This window comes from Ylistrum balloti, unplaced genomic scaffold (genome assembly GCF_031769215.1).
Source record: "Ylistrum balloti isolate Yb309-2 unplaced genomic scaffold, AGI_CSIRO_Ybal_v1 Utg370066, whole genome shotgun sequence".
NCBI classification, from domain to species: Eukaryota; Metazoa; Mollusca; class Bivalvia; order Pectinida; family Pectinidae; genus Ylistrum; species Ylistrum balloti.
In genome coordinates, this window is record NW_026782111.1 from 1,728,409 (window position 1) to 1,743,597 (window position 15,189).

The window sequence follows — 15,189 nt, forward strand, 5'->3', positions numbered from 1 at the left end:
AGGTGTTTGGAAGGTAAAGATGAAGTATTTGGAAACCACGAGGAAATTGTTGGGGGAAACGGCAAATAAACTGTTTAGTGAAAATGTTAGGGAATCTGGAAACTGTTAATGGGGCCAACGGAGAGACGGGTTTGAAACCTTTGTGGAACTCCGTGGAAACATGCGTTGAAACTGCAAGTCATGAAAATTTTGAGGAAACTTCCGAGAAACTTTATGACAATTATTGGAGAACTGTGCTGCAGAGGAAGAACATTTACCGAAGTGCATGGTGCATCTATTACATCTTCCGTTAAGGAAACCAAATCCGACTCAGTCAAACAACCAAAACAAACAAACATCCTTTATTTCTTAAAATTGTTATATTTACATGATGTATAACGTTGATATGATGGTGTACGACACTTGAACACTGTCGTTATTACTGCCCTAAATCACTTTAAATGTCACTCTGTATATTCTGCGATGAAGAGCGATTAAAAACAGTCCACAGGGACGATTTAATCGACCTCATCAAGTCAACACACACAAAGCATTGTCCCCATAGCAGCGACAGCAGCAGCAGCAGCAGCAGCAGAAACAGCTCCGGTCTGAGAATGTCCGTAGAACCACACATGTAAGTGTTGATTTACTACAGAATTATTGTGACCAGTAAAAACAATTTATTAAACAATGTATAGGTACAGTTTATATATATACGCACACATACATACATACAAAGTTTTGATGATGACTCGGTTCTATTTAAAGATAAAAAGAGAATTATTAATATCCTTCTTGATTTACAGTAAAACCTCGATGTATTACATGTTATCAATTAACAGTAAAACCTCGATGTAATATACCTTGTTTATTTACAGTAAAACCTCGATGTAATACATGTTATCAATTAACAGTAAAACCTTAATGTAATACACCTTGTTTATTTACAGTAAAACCTCGATGTAATGCATGATATTAATCTACAGTAAAACAGTGATACACATCGTTGATTTACACAATACCTCGTAGTTTATACAAATAACACAAATGCTCAAGTAAGGGATTTTTTGTGTTGTAAAACTTATCTCTTATAACTACACAATCAATAACGGGTACCAGACTCGCATTACAAACTTTGGCAATCTTAGGGGCTACTCTGCATGTTTATTTCATAGACATTTAAAATGACTGAAAATTCCTGGTAGACATACACAGTGGGTGAGCCCAGCATGTTGTGGCTGTGTATCCGTGGCCAGGTGAGGCCAACAGGTATATGCTACTTAAATGAAATGTCAGATAAACCACCAGGTTAATATTGAATACTGAATACATTAAATAAATTGAGATTCATAACTGTAATAACTATATCTGAACTGGGGTAAAAAAAGTTTGATAACAAACAAACAGGTAGCCCAAACATAATGAAATAGTCATGCAAAACAATCAGAAATCAACTTCACTAGTACTATACACATGGAAAAAAGAAAACCACATAAAGTATAAATAATTGTGCTGAACGTCACACCAAATTAAAATGACATTCAGATTCTTAATTAAAGGAAATCAACACAAGATGTGTCTTACTCCCGACATCCTTCACTTATAATAGACTGCTTTCAATTGAATTAGTTATAATTATTATGCGTATAACCAAGAAATCATACCTGATCATACTATACTGTCTGTTGAAGTAATTCTGATAGAAAGGGAAGACCTAATAGGTTAGACAGGAAGAAGTTCTAACAGTACATTTCTGTAACCATCTGACTCTGGAATTTGGAGATTCATTCCCCTGAACCGGTGAAACGCAACAGGTAAGACGGGGAAATAAACTAAAGATATGAATTGTGACCACGACATGAATTTTAAGAGCGGATCCACGCCACTGAACCTGTAAAGAGCACAGCAGGTAAGACGGCTTGAAGTACTAATGCTATGAACTTTGACTAACACTGACCCTGAAATACAGTAATAAGCAACTGAACCTGTCATATGGACAGCAGGTAAAGCGGCTTGTATCATTGATGCTATGAACTGTGTCTAAACTTGAACCTGGAATAAGGAAATAAGCCACTGAACCTGTGATAATGAACAGCAGGTAAGACGGCTTGATGTGTTGATCTGTGCTGTGACTAGACCTGAAATACAGAATTAAGCCACTGAATCTGTGATAATGAACAGCAGGTAAGACGGCTTGATGTGTTGATCTGTGCTGTGATAATGAAAACAGCCACTGAATCTGTGATAAGACAGCAGGTTGACGGCTTGATGTGTTGATCTGTGCTGTGACTAGACCTGAAATACAGAATTAAGCCACTGAACCTGTGGTGCGCACAGCATGTAAGACAACTTGATTTATGCATGATCTGACGATGTAGATTAACAAGACGCAGAATCAGTGACATGACACCCCGTAACAGAAATAATGTATGTATTGTGTTACGGAATGAAGGCACTGTGTCTGTGATGTGAACAGCATGTTACAGAGAACTTAGAGAATTGGTATGTACATTGCAGATATATATATATAATACGAAAATTAATACAATTGGGGGTGAGTGGGGCTGGATGGAGGGTTTGGCGTGAAGAAATGGCCTGCTGCCTCATCAATTTCCAGATCTGTAGCAAGTCCCCAAGTTTTGTGCTTCGCGATAGGAATATTAAGTGTATCGAAAAACCTCCAAAAGTTTGACTACAGTATCCTCAGTCAACAGTTAAAAGGTCATCCAAGAGGTGCAGCACATGAGGGATATGATATCTGTTATTTAAAATCCAACAAATAGCAGTCGACAAGGTGTCAGAGATTTTAGGGCTGGATCTGCCTCCAAAAACTAGTCTTGTATAAAAATAATAATTGTGACCCCACATAATCCCGTGAAAAGGCCATAAAGATGGATGAATTGGTAACAGTTTGAAAGCATTGGAGATGTTTGTTTTACACAGCCAGCTATGTTGTCCTAAAAATTTGATAATACTAATAGCGTAGTCAAAAGTTACATATTGTAATGAATATTCATTTTATCAATATGGTCATTCAAGCTGGGGTTATTTTTGTCGTGGAGCTGACAAATCCACAATAAATATCTTCTTTTTATACTATTTTCCCTCAGCTATACCTCAGCTATGACATACACTTGACATGTGGAATTAAAACTATAACTTACTATGTATATGTAAACTCTTCCATATATACTCTATGATAATTTATCAATTTGATGTTTCACGTGCATGTGCACCTATATATACATGTATATACTATTTATCATGTATTTATACTATCAAATGTTTTCTATCCATGTTCTATACTCTCTGTACTCTTCATTTTGGAGGCAATAAAGAGAATAATAATAATACCGATGGGATTGATTCTATAAACTGGGAAAGGTATGGTCTCAAAGGGCCCAGCTAAAAACCCTTTCTTCAGCTCTGTGTCTATTAATTCCTGCACCATGTCTGGCTGTCCTAGCAGATCTATGAAATAAGCCACAAAACTCTTATCTGGATGAGAGGACAGTTCCAACTCTAACTTGTCAATGTTGATAGGTGTAAGCACTGTGGGGAGCCCCCTATTGATTTCCCCGCTTGTGGAGGTTCTGGGGGCTGAGTTGGTTTTTGAACCGGTGACCTGAGAACAGTCTCTTTTAGCATGATCTTTTTGGCATATCAAACATACACGCAAGTTGCTACAATGAAATCTTCTACACCCCCTGTCGGTGAAATTATTGCGAATTTCCTTTCCTTGATGTATGTTTTAAACCTGCCGTGCTTGTCCATGTTTGTGTTGCTGTTGGTGTATCGTTGTTGTTGGGTTTCAGTCGACAACTGAGGGCAAAAACCGGCTTTGTGGCTGGCGGTGTTACATATATTGCAGCTGATGGGTTTAAGGTTAGTGAAGATATTACATAACAACGCATTGTTCCTGATTGACCAGTCTACTCTAATATTCTTGTTAGTGAGATACGCTGCTGCTTTGGCACTAAATTGTTTGTGATATTCGTAGAATCCATTACTCCCATACCTAGAGGCCATATCAATGATATCCCTCTCGTATATGTCTAATGCCTCCCTCCTAGATGGAAAAGCTTGACACATGATATTCTTAGAAATGCCGAAGGCCTGAATAGATTCGCCGATCGTTAGGTTTCTCTGAAGTCTGGGGTCCGGTTATGATTCTGCAGTCCCGCTCCCCGAATTATGAGGGCCTGTGAAGTATGGTATTAACAGGACAGCGAAATTTATGTCCTTACCTTCGACGATGTGACGACGTAGGGTTGGCGATATAACCTCTACGAATGGCAGGGACTCCGCAGGGTAACCATGTTGGGTCCTGACGAAAGAATGTGTACCCATATTAGCAATCGGCGATATCTCGGACGTCTGAGATGAGCGGGCGGCAATCGCAGTCTGCAGGGTAAATCTGGGACCAACCTGATGATCGTTGGTAATGTACAGTTGATTCCCCACATCAGAGCTGGAACCATCACGGTTTGTAATGTGGTGTTGACCCTGTATCACATGTGGCAAGTTCGCATCTCTAACTACTTGAACTGAACATCCTGCTGAGGCAGCTGGAAGCGGCCTGCTTTCAATTGTATGAATTCTGTCCTGCAGAGTCTGCATTTCCTGACGGATATTGGACAACGAATCCGCCAACTGGGCTGAGATAGTGTCGGTGAACTGGGAAATGGTCGACAAGACGCGATCTTTTTTGTTTGTGTCGCATGGTGCATTCTGGGAGCGATATATTTACGTATCCGCCCAGGTGCCTGATCGTCTGTCTCCGTCACGGTCGAATGATCGTGCTCGTTGGCACCAGCCCTGTTGTTCGTGCGTGCCTTTTGTACATTGAAATAAGAGTGGTTTAGTTTAGCTGTAGTCCAGTTTCCCGGCATAATCAGGTCATAAGGCGTTGACCGAGAGCTATGCCTCGTCCTTTGTTTAGGACCCATTCTACAACACAGTGTAGCTTGTAGACCTAATTACACCCAAATTGGATGATAAAACGTCGGTCCAGTAAACACGTTGCGATGTTATAAAGTGGGCATCGTCATCATGAAGTAGTATAGATCCCAGTAGATAAAACACGACGAAATAAACACTTGATCGATAACCCCGCCAATAAGGGTATACATCACTCACAGGGGGTTCCCAGCAGCACACGAGAACAAAAGTTCCTCCAAGTTTATAGATCACCAAATAAATAAGTTCTCCCCGCCTGTCAGAAGTCTCAGACGTGTGTTTAATAGACACTCTCGAGAAAGGAACCATTTTGTCGCGAAGCAGTTTGTCGTGAAAATATGAGTTTGTCGTGAAGAAATGGCCTGCTGCCTCATCAATTTCTCCAAACAAACTGCTGCTTACCGTCCCCTATTGAACTGACCATTGATCAGTGATGGTCACGTGACCTCCCCTAATTGATATAGCAAGATGACGTCAGTTATGCATATAAATGAACCTGGAAATGAACGTGTACATAAGAACTAATCACATCACAAATTGATATAAAACTTGAATGGACCCACCACGTATAATAAAGAATAACATACATACAAATTAAAACTACACTATATAGCATACAACATAATACCATATTTATAAACATGATATACAGTGATAGTTTACAGTTATAATGTGTATTTGTATCAACGTAAATTAAATGAATTTCAATTAATACACCTTGTATAAAAGTAGTCAAACAACGTAGTAAAACAACGGCATCATGTTTATTTGTAAGGTAAAACCTCGGTATAATGTCCCGCGTTTATTTGTACAATAAAACCTCGGTAAAAAGTCCCTCGTTTATTTGTACAATAAAACCTCGGTATAATGTCCCTCGTTTATTTGTACAATAAAACCTCGGTATAATGTCCCGCGTTTATTTGTACAATAAAACCTCGGTATAATGTCCCTCGTTTATTTGTACAGTAAAACCTCGGTATAATGTCCCTCGTTTATTTGTACAATAAAACCTCGGTATAATGTCCCTCGCTTATTTGTACAATAAAACCTCGGTATAATGTTCATTGTTTATATACAGTTGACTAATGACTGTTATGCATATATACAAGTAATATTGCACTCGATGTACCCTTAGTCATCCTAAATGTCGATATTTATAATCCCTGTCGTATAATTTTCCCATGATAATTGATAAATGGAATGGAAAACCAACCGGTGAAGTAACAAATCATGTATATTGTTGTGTAAATTACGGTGATTACATGGCCTGTGGGGGTACTTCTCTGCTACATCAACACGACATTTAACAGCTTTATATCAAACAGAATATATAAGAATTACTATTATATGTGTGCTATGATGAAAACTGGTTGTGAAATACAACGGGTTATTGGACATCATACAAAACAACACCAGATATGTAAATAGAGTTCCCTACACAATGAACAGCTGCTCCCAAATGTATAATTATATCAAAGTTCTATACCAGAGTGTTCTCTGCTATCATACTATTTCCGGATGTGCTGCAATTAACAACGGGATCACGTGGCTATCGATCACAAATCACACGTCCTGTTAGGATATCGATCTTTATGAAGCTGTCTGGACCAATTTGTAAATACGAAACTAATCTGTTGTCTCATTTGTAAACAAGAGTTCTCTCTTTTTGTAGATATTATTTTGAAAAGGAAGAACTACACTCGCTATGGTATTCAAAATAACGATGTTTTTTCGTATATTATGATTGCAAACATATTTAGTTATCTCGTTAAATTTTAAAAGTAATATTTCACTATATTTCAGTCAGGAAATACCGCCAGATTACCAGGAGGTTGTGGCAGAGGATCAAAGTGAAAATAAAGCAACAGATAGAACAGGTAAATAACTAGAATGATCAAATTACAGGTAAACAAACAAAATTTTCAAACAACAGGTAAACAGTCAGAATGTTCAAACAACAGGTAAACAGTCAGAATGTTCAAACAACACGTAAACAGTCAGAATGTTTAAACAACAGGTAGACAGTCAGAATGTTTAAACAACAGGTTAACAGTCAGAATGTACAAACAACAGGTAGACAGTCAGAATGTTTAAACATCAGGTAGACAGTCAGTATGTTTAAACAACAGGTAAACAGTCAGAATGTACAAACAACAGGTAGACCGTCAAAATGTTTAAACAACAGGTACACAGTCAGAATGTTTAAACAACAGGTAGACAGTCAGAATGTTTAAACAACAGGTAAACAGTCAGAATGTACAAACAACAGGTAGACAGTCAGAATGTTTAAACAACAGGTAGACAGGCAGAATGTTTAAACAACAGCTAGACAGTCAGAATGTTTAAACAACAGGTAAACAGTCAGAATGTACAAACAACAGGTAGACAGTCAGAATGTTTAAACAACAGGTAAACAGTCAGAATGTTTAAACAACAGGTAGACAGTCAGAATGTTTAAACAACAGGTAAACAGTCAGAATGTTTAAACAACAGGTAGACAGTCAGAATGTTTAAACCACAGGTAAACAGTCAGAATGTTTAAACAACAGGTAAACAGTCAGAATGTACAAACAACAGGTAGAGAGTCAGAATGTTTAAACAACAGGTAAACAGTCAGAATGTACAAACAACAGGTAGACAGTCAGAATGTTCAAACAACAGGTAAACAGTCAGAATGTTCAAACAACAGGTAAACAGTCAGAATGTTTAAACAACAGGTAGACAGGCAGAATGTTTAAACAACAGGTAGACAGTCAGAATGTTTAAACAACAGGTAAACAGTATGTAGACAGTCAGAATGTTTAAACAACAGGTAAACAGTCAGAATGTACAAACAACAGGTAGACAGTCAGAATGTTCAAACAACAGGTAAACAGTCAGAATGTTCAAACAACAGGTAAACAGTCAGAATGTTTAAACAACAGCTAGACAGTCAGAATGTTTAAACAACAGGTACACAGTCAGAAAGTTCAAACAACAGGTAAACAGTCAGAATGTACAAACAACAGGCAGACAGTCAGAATGTTTAAACAACAGGTAGACAGTCAGAATGTACAAACAACAGGTAGACAGTCAGAATGTTTAAACAACAGGTAGACAGTCAGAAAGTTCAAACAACAGGTAAACAAAAAACACGATCCGCCACTTACTGTACACTATCTCACATAGAGAACACTTGCTGTACACTATCCCATATAGAGAACACTTGCTGTACTCTATCTCACATAGAGAACACTTGCTGTACACTATCCCACATAGAGAATACTTGCTGTACACTATCCCACATAGAGAACACTTGCTATACACTATCCCACATAGAGAACATTTGCTGCACACTACCCCCCAGAAAGAACATTTGCTCTTCACTATCTGCCATAAAGACAGGGAGAACATTTGCTCTACACTATCTGCCATAAAGACAGGGAGAACACTAGCGAATAATAAATATATTTGTACTCCTCAGACAACGTGAATGTTGGATTTGAACCGGACATTGACAGAATCGAGGTGGCAGTCGAGTCGACAGAGGGATCCAAGAAAGGCGGTATAACAGGTAAAACAACTCCAGCAGCTTCATCAGTCATACCGTCCTCCAGCACCAGTGAAAAAAAGGCCAGCAACATCCAGGGTATGGAAACACTCACTACCCAGGAGGAAAAGATGCTATCTGTGGTATGTATGATTATACTGTTCAGTATTTACAAAAAATCGAGACTATTTAGGAAAAGGCATTGCTATTGAATAGGTTCATCAGTATCAATTCCTTTCTACTCTCTCAGCGTCTATAATTATCACCCGGGTCAGCTGTTTGCTTGTTAGGACCGAAGTTTACACTACAAAAAGACCTAGCAACGCAGATATACCTCCGCAAAAAGTGATATAACATGTGTTTAGAAATTAGTTCACGAAGTGATTGATGCTGTTATTTTATAAATACATGTATATAAGTTAGATATAAAAAGAAAACACAAAATTGTTATAAGATGTTGTGTTTTATATGACAGCTTAGAACTATTTTGTACAGATATTACTATGGATGATCCTGGAAGAAAAAGTACATCCTCTACACTATTCGATTTATCTCCCTTGTCAATGCTTTCGAAATTTCTCACACTCTAGATATTTTGTGGTAAGGTCTTAATTCCACGACTTAACTAAGAAGATGTTGAAATATTTTAAATGATTTTTTGGAAGATTTTTTGGTAACTATTTTCTGACATATTTCTAAAACCGAAAATTTGTCTTTTAATTTCGTCTCGGTAGACCTACCATCGCGGAATTTCCATCAATATTTAAGTCCCTGGTACCACTGTCTCCAAGATCGAGTTTCTAACGCGATTTATCAAAAAGACGTGTGAAATATGTTTATCTTTTGAAAATGTTATGATAACAATAAATAAACTGAAAAGTTTATAAAAACTTAAATACGAAACAACACTGACTATAGCATAGAGTAAACTTTTTTATGACAAATTCTGTTGTTCAGCTTAGACTCTGTTCGTATACATGGACGAGAAAACGATCAAAGGTATGGGAAATATATTGCTTAAAGAAATAAATTGCAGTCGGCAACCTTCGTAGATGTGAACAAAGCATCTTTAGATTACGTCATCGAATTGGTGCTAATAAAGGCTCGTACTTATTTCAATATCGGCACAATGCTGTTTGCTTGTTCTAACAGCATATCATGAAAAAATGTTTAAACGCTTGGACAGCTAAAATACTTGTTTTTTTAATGTTATTTCTGTCTTGTGATTTACTCTTTACGTTCTTGCCTTAATTTCGCATGTGTACTATGTACCATCGTGAGCAAGGATGTATCAACTCGTTTTCCGTTGAAGTGAAACCTATTATGTAGTCGTTGTTGATTGTATCTGGACATTGAAGGCATAATTGGTTTATATCTTAACTTAGAAATGTAAATGCTTAGATCTTCTTGGATTTTGATGCAAATTATTAATATATACAGATTGGAAGGAGTAAGGAAAACCGCAGTCCCTTGCTGTTGGGGTTTAAATTTGGCCTATAGCTTGAATTCTTCTTCGTGGTTTTAATCTCCACCAATACTGATGATTCTGTTGAGACTATAGTGATCCTTAAGTCTCTAGCCAGGCACTCTACCACTAGATTAAAGAGAAATTCCAACTACCCAAGACTAGAAAGGTGACCATGTCTGCCCTCAACTTCTACAACTTTTAGTATCAGTTAAAAATATACACTTTGTATATAAATAACGTGCAGTGCTTAAACAAGCTATGAACGGATGGAATATTGTGAGAGGTACTTAAAAGTAGTTTTGGTGAAGAAGCAAATACTTAGTCGGTTGTCAGTAGCTAGTTATAATAACTGATCATCGATGTTGAAATCTCAATCCATCCCCATGTTAACAAAGCTTATTCTACGGATTTATGAGAGTGCACTACTATAAATGTTCAGTGGCCAATAGCCGTTCACTTCACTGCAGAAGGTGAATATTTCAGAGGCACACTTGACTGGACATGATTAGATATCACCTCTTTAATCACCCTCATCCACCATATTGATCATATGAAGATCTCATCATGACTGTGTCGTGAACCTTCATATGAAGTGTATATAATCAGCGTGATCAATCACCCAAGATTATATGCCATGCCGTATCGATATATCATTTCCTTCATTTCAATGTTTAAACATATTTTATTGCCAAAATAAATTTGAACAAGGAAATTGGACACAAGTTATTACAACTTATTGGAACCCTCTCCCATTTCAATACACATCATACACAAGGTCTTTGAGTGTCCTCGACACCTTTAGTTTTTTCGAAACGTAATTTTATAAAGAGCATTAATACTTTTGACACACAGGTATTTCTGATTCACACTTATTGTACCAATGATTATCAAATAAGTATTTATATGTTTTAATTATTAGATCATCTGAGACAGTCTCAAGTGACCTATTGCGATCACCTTTTGTCCGGCGTCCTACGGTCGTCCGTGCTGTTTTGGCACTGTTATTTATTAAAAGTAAACTTTATATAGCAATGAGGAATACATGAGTACTTTGAACATTAAGTGCAATGAAACTAAGAGGGTGTTAAAATAATTTAAAAATCGCTTTCAGCTACGTGACGTCGCACAGAAATGTACAAATGCTAATCCACTGAAACGCCCAACTGCAGAGCAGGTATTGAAAATGCTTCAAGCCATCAATCCGTATCCCGACGATTATGATGACGACGATGTAGACGATGACGATGCCGATGATGGCGACGATGTTGAAATGAAGTACAAGGTCGAGGACGTAGCCGTCACGAAAATTAGAAATGAAATTGCGCTAGTAACGTCCTAAGTAATACTACCTGCCATATCAAGGGGATCATTTACAGACATGTCCGTATTATGGTCATTTTTTACAGTCAACTTCCTTTTCCGGTTCGTCCATGCATCCTGCGTGAATCATAACCTGGTTTAGAGTAATGACTCAGTGTTATTTTCAACATATTTCCTTTTGTCTAGAAGTTTTTTTTGTCGATGTTTAACCTATCTCTTTTAATATGATATGTTACGTCATCAGTTTTTAAAGCACATTTTTTACTATTGGTTTTTGAATTTTACTCAACATGTTTTTTTCGAAGAGTTATTGCCCTTTGTTCTGTTAAGATTTTTTTTATCTTATTTGGTGTTTCTCGTTCTAAGTTTCTCTTGAGAAATAACATTGATTGTGTTTTAGTGACATTTTGACAAGGCAAAGACATTCATTGGTTCAATTCGGTAAAATCTTTTATATTTTCTTTTAATTTTCTTTGAAGTGTATAATACGCCATCAGCGATATCTTATTTGATAAGGTCATGCCCATTTATTTTGTATTTGATATATGCCTGCAGAATGAAGAAATTTCAAGTAGTTGTTAACAACTCCGTCATATATTTTCAAAGTCCAACTTCCTGACTGATAATTCGTTTCCAAATATTCAATAATTTTTATTAAAAAAATACTTTGTAATATTATATCGGATTTGTGTAAAGTGAAAAAATTAAAAAAAAATTATTTCCTTTCAGATAACCAAACAATATTAAATTTTTGACAAATTCAATTTTCGTAACATCAAACTACACATGCACATATTACACATACTCAAATTCACTTTACACGAAACACTGGACAACCTCCTCAGTGAACTTTTAACACTCTCGAATCTTTTTTTCAATAAAACACGATCTAATCCGACAACATGTCTATTCCATTTCTTCCATCTGTCAGTGAACGGTTTGAACATGTTTTTTTCTGCCATATACAAAACTCATCTTTTTTCGGAATCAAATCCTGAAGTCCATTTCACTGTTAACTTCTGACACTTCTTTTCAGAGTGAATCAGTTTTGTTTTCACCTGTGGATAAAATTAAAAGAGGAAATGCTAAAAAAAGACAAAGAAAAAAAATCTCTGAAAACAAATCTACGAAGATGTATTCTCGACAGATGTGACAACTTTATATAACATTATATGTACAGTTTGTATTGTTAATTCATGATCGGGCCTTAATAATGCACAGGGTTTCCTTGGTTTATCAAATAAATCTAGATAAATACATAGATGAGATAAATGAATAAATAAAAAGGATAAAATGTTAAATTATTACTGAAATAAAATCATGGATTGAAGATTTTCTATTTTATCAGATATTAATAAAAACACAGGAAAATGTTCAAGTTTTATATACGATTACGTTAAAGCCCCAATATACGTAACATTCACCAAAAATTTAGTGTAGAATCACACATAATTATTGAGATATTCTCTAAGATGTAGTTAGAATTAAGTTATTCAAACAATAGTTACCATGACTTTGTGCATAAAGTATTGATATATGAGCAGTTGAAACTCGCTATTTGTAAACACAACTCCATTTTAAACACGCCGCCATCGAAATTACGATTGTTGTCGAACCACGTCGGAAAGTTCATGACCTGATCTCGTGAGAGTTGAGGTTTCTACTTATAGGGGAAGCACATGCAGATATATCTACGGTAAGATTTTGTTTACAAAGATTGTTTGCGAAGTCTTGTCGTAGACTTGAGGTATTCCTGTGATAAACATTCAGTTTTTGGGAAATTATTAGAAGGAATAATTAGTTTAGAAACGATACGACGCACAATTATAACGTAAAAATTCAGAACTGGCCTGATGTATGATTGGAAAAAAAGGAAGCGACTGGTGAACGCATGTACAGTGTCTGCCATGTTTACACACGCGCGGAATATGCGCATGCGCAATGTCATCGCTACGAGCGGTAATGTATGAATTATTGTGGTTCCCACATTGTTTATTTTCCGATTTTTTCAATTTTTATTTAAATTGAAAACAGTCAGTTTTATTTTCTTTAATTAAAGGAAAGTATTTGTTTTGTTACATATATTATGCGGAAAATAAGATAAAGTTTGTTTTTTTATAGTGATTTTTACGTATATTGGGGTTTTAAGTAGTTTTTCTTCCTCGTAGGAACGTTATTGGAGAGTATCATAATTATATTTCACACTGTAAAATGATATGTACCATTTGTACCGTTCACCCCCACCCCCTTTCCCTATTTTGATAAAAGACAAAGTGTTCTAATGATTAAAGACTGAAAAGACAGTGTCCGTTATTGTGCATTTACGTAGTGTATCCTGTCAGACAGTTTATCTGAGTTTGAATAAAACTTCTTTTAAAAAGCGTGTTCTGTTTGCCGCTATAGACCATTCAATTTCTGAAAGAGCATTTCTGTGTGAAAGTGAGTCGTTTGTGGCACGTCGCGGAGGACTTGAATATGGTAGCTCTATCTCTACCAGAGTTGTCGTTCTTTAACAGTAACAGCTATATACCACTATTACGAGCGGTGTAATGTAGGGTACCGCAATGCACTCTGGGAGATCTTGTATGGTAGCTTTGAATCTGAAAGTCTGTTTCTGCTTCATTGTCCGCAAAAAGACACCAGACGAAATCCACCGAAGCGAAAAGGCACCAATAGGTGTAAAAAACAATACTTTACCTTTCAACTGCAGTTTATTTACCTCGGCTTGTCGGCTTTTTACTTCAGTTGCACATTTTTTCGTATTTCCGTTACTTAGTTTTGGCGGGGTTTCGCCTTTTACAGTGTAGCTTTCACGGAGTTTTGTTTTTTCGTTGATTTGCTTTTTCGCCTTGCGTCTTTTCGTCGGCAACAAAACTTTGCTGCACTTGAGAATCACCAGGACACATGTGTCCGCACATAATATTCATTCCTCACAATCACAATTAACGGACAATATCGTCATGGAACCACAGGGAACAGCACAACAAAAGGACGTGTTTAAGGAAATTAAAGCATGTGTGAAAAAGCACGTGCATACGAACAAAACGCCTAAATTAAATTGATTAAATTGTTCATGTTGAAACGTACTGCATTATCTTCTCCATCAATTTTAAAATGATTTTATTTCTTTGTTTCTAAATGAAAGCGTTACCTAGTTTCGAATATACTTGACAAGGATTGCGGAATCTGAGTTAAAATTGGTGAGGTTGTGTTCTGGAAATAATTGTGTTCAAAATAAAAACATAAACAGGTGAGTAAAATTTGACATTTTTCTACCTTTAGAGAGTCAGCTAGTATTCATTCAAGGAAACAAATTTCGAAACTTATTTCCGTCTGGAAGGAAAAACATGGTAATGTTTGACAAAACAAAAACTATGTTCATACTACTTGTGGGCCAGCTTGCAGTTTAAGATGGCAGAGTGGATAGTGTTATCAAATTGCATTGACACGAAGTGATCCTAGAATTATTTATTCTTCTTTGAAGACCTCTATCATCCCAATTTCCAGTATTAAGTTAATTCCACATTAATTGAAGTGCTGCTTTACAGTATTGAGAGAGACATGCGGTCAGTTATCACCATTACATTGTTACGAAGCTTATAATGCTTTCTGATTAAAAAAAATCTGGCCATGTTTGACAAATAATTCTAAAAAAAACCTACAATCAGTTTTCATTTACATGTTTTCTACTAACAAGCTTGTCAAACATATGACTAATCATTGTGGAAAAAGCAGAAATCGGTCGATACAGATTCAACAATAAGATGTTTTTTACGGAAACTCAAACAGATAGAAATCCTTGCAGTTGTCTGATTGTGGGTTTGACAAATTATTATTAATTCTTTGGCACTTGATTTCTCAAACAGACCTTTTTCCAAAAAATCAATGAATATGGAGCTGTCGAGAAAATGTTGTAACAAAATAAACATTTTCT

General features: G+C 36.3%; 1 protein-coding gene across 1 annotated transcript; it reads left to right on the forward strand.

Annotated features, from left to right (window-relative positions):
* The first annotated feature begins 580 nt into the window (after positions 1-580).
* On the forward strand, positions 581-11,535 carry LOC132549608 (uncharacterized). The gene is made up of 4 exons (XM_060213554.1): positions 581-613; positions 6,742-6,815; positions 8,402-8,610; positions 11,047-11,535. Exons 1-4 carry the CDS (start codon positions 594-596, stop codon positions 11,272-11,274), a joined length of 531 nt encoding a protein of 176 aa, XP_060069537.1. The 5' UTR covers positions 581-593; the 3' UTR covers positions 11,275-11,535.
* Positions 11,536-15,189: the final 3,654 nt, after the last annotated feature.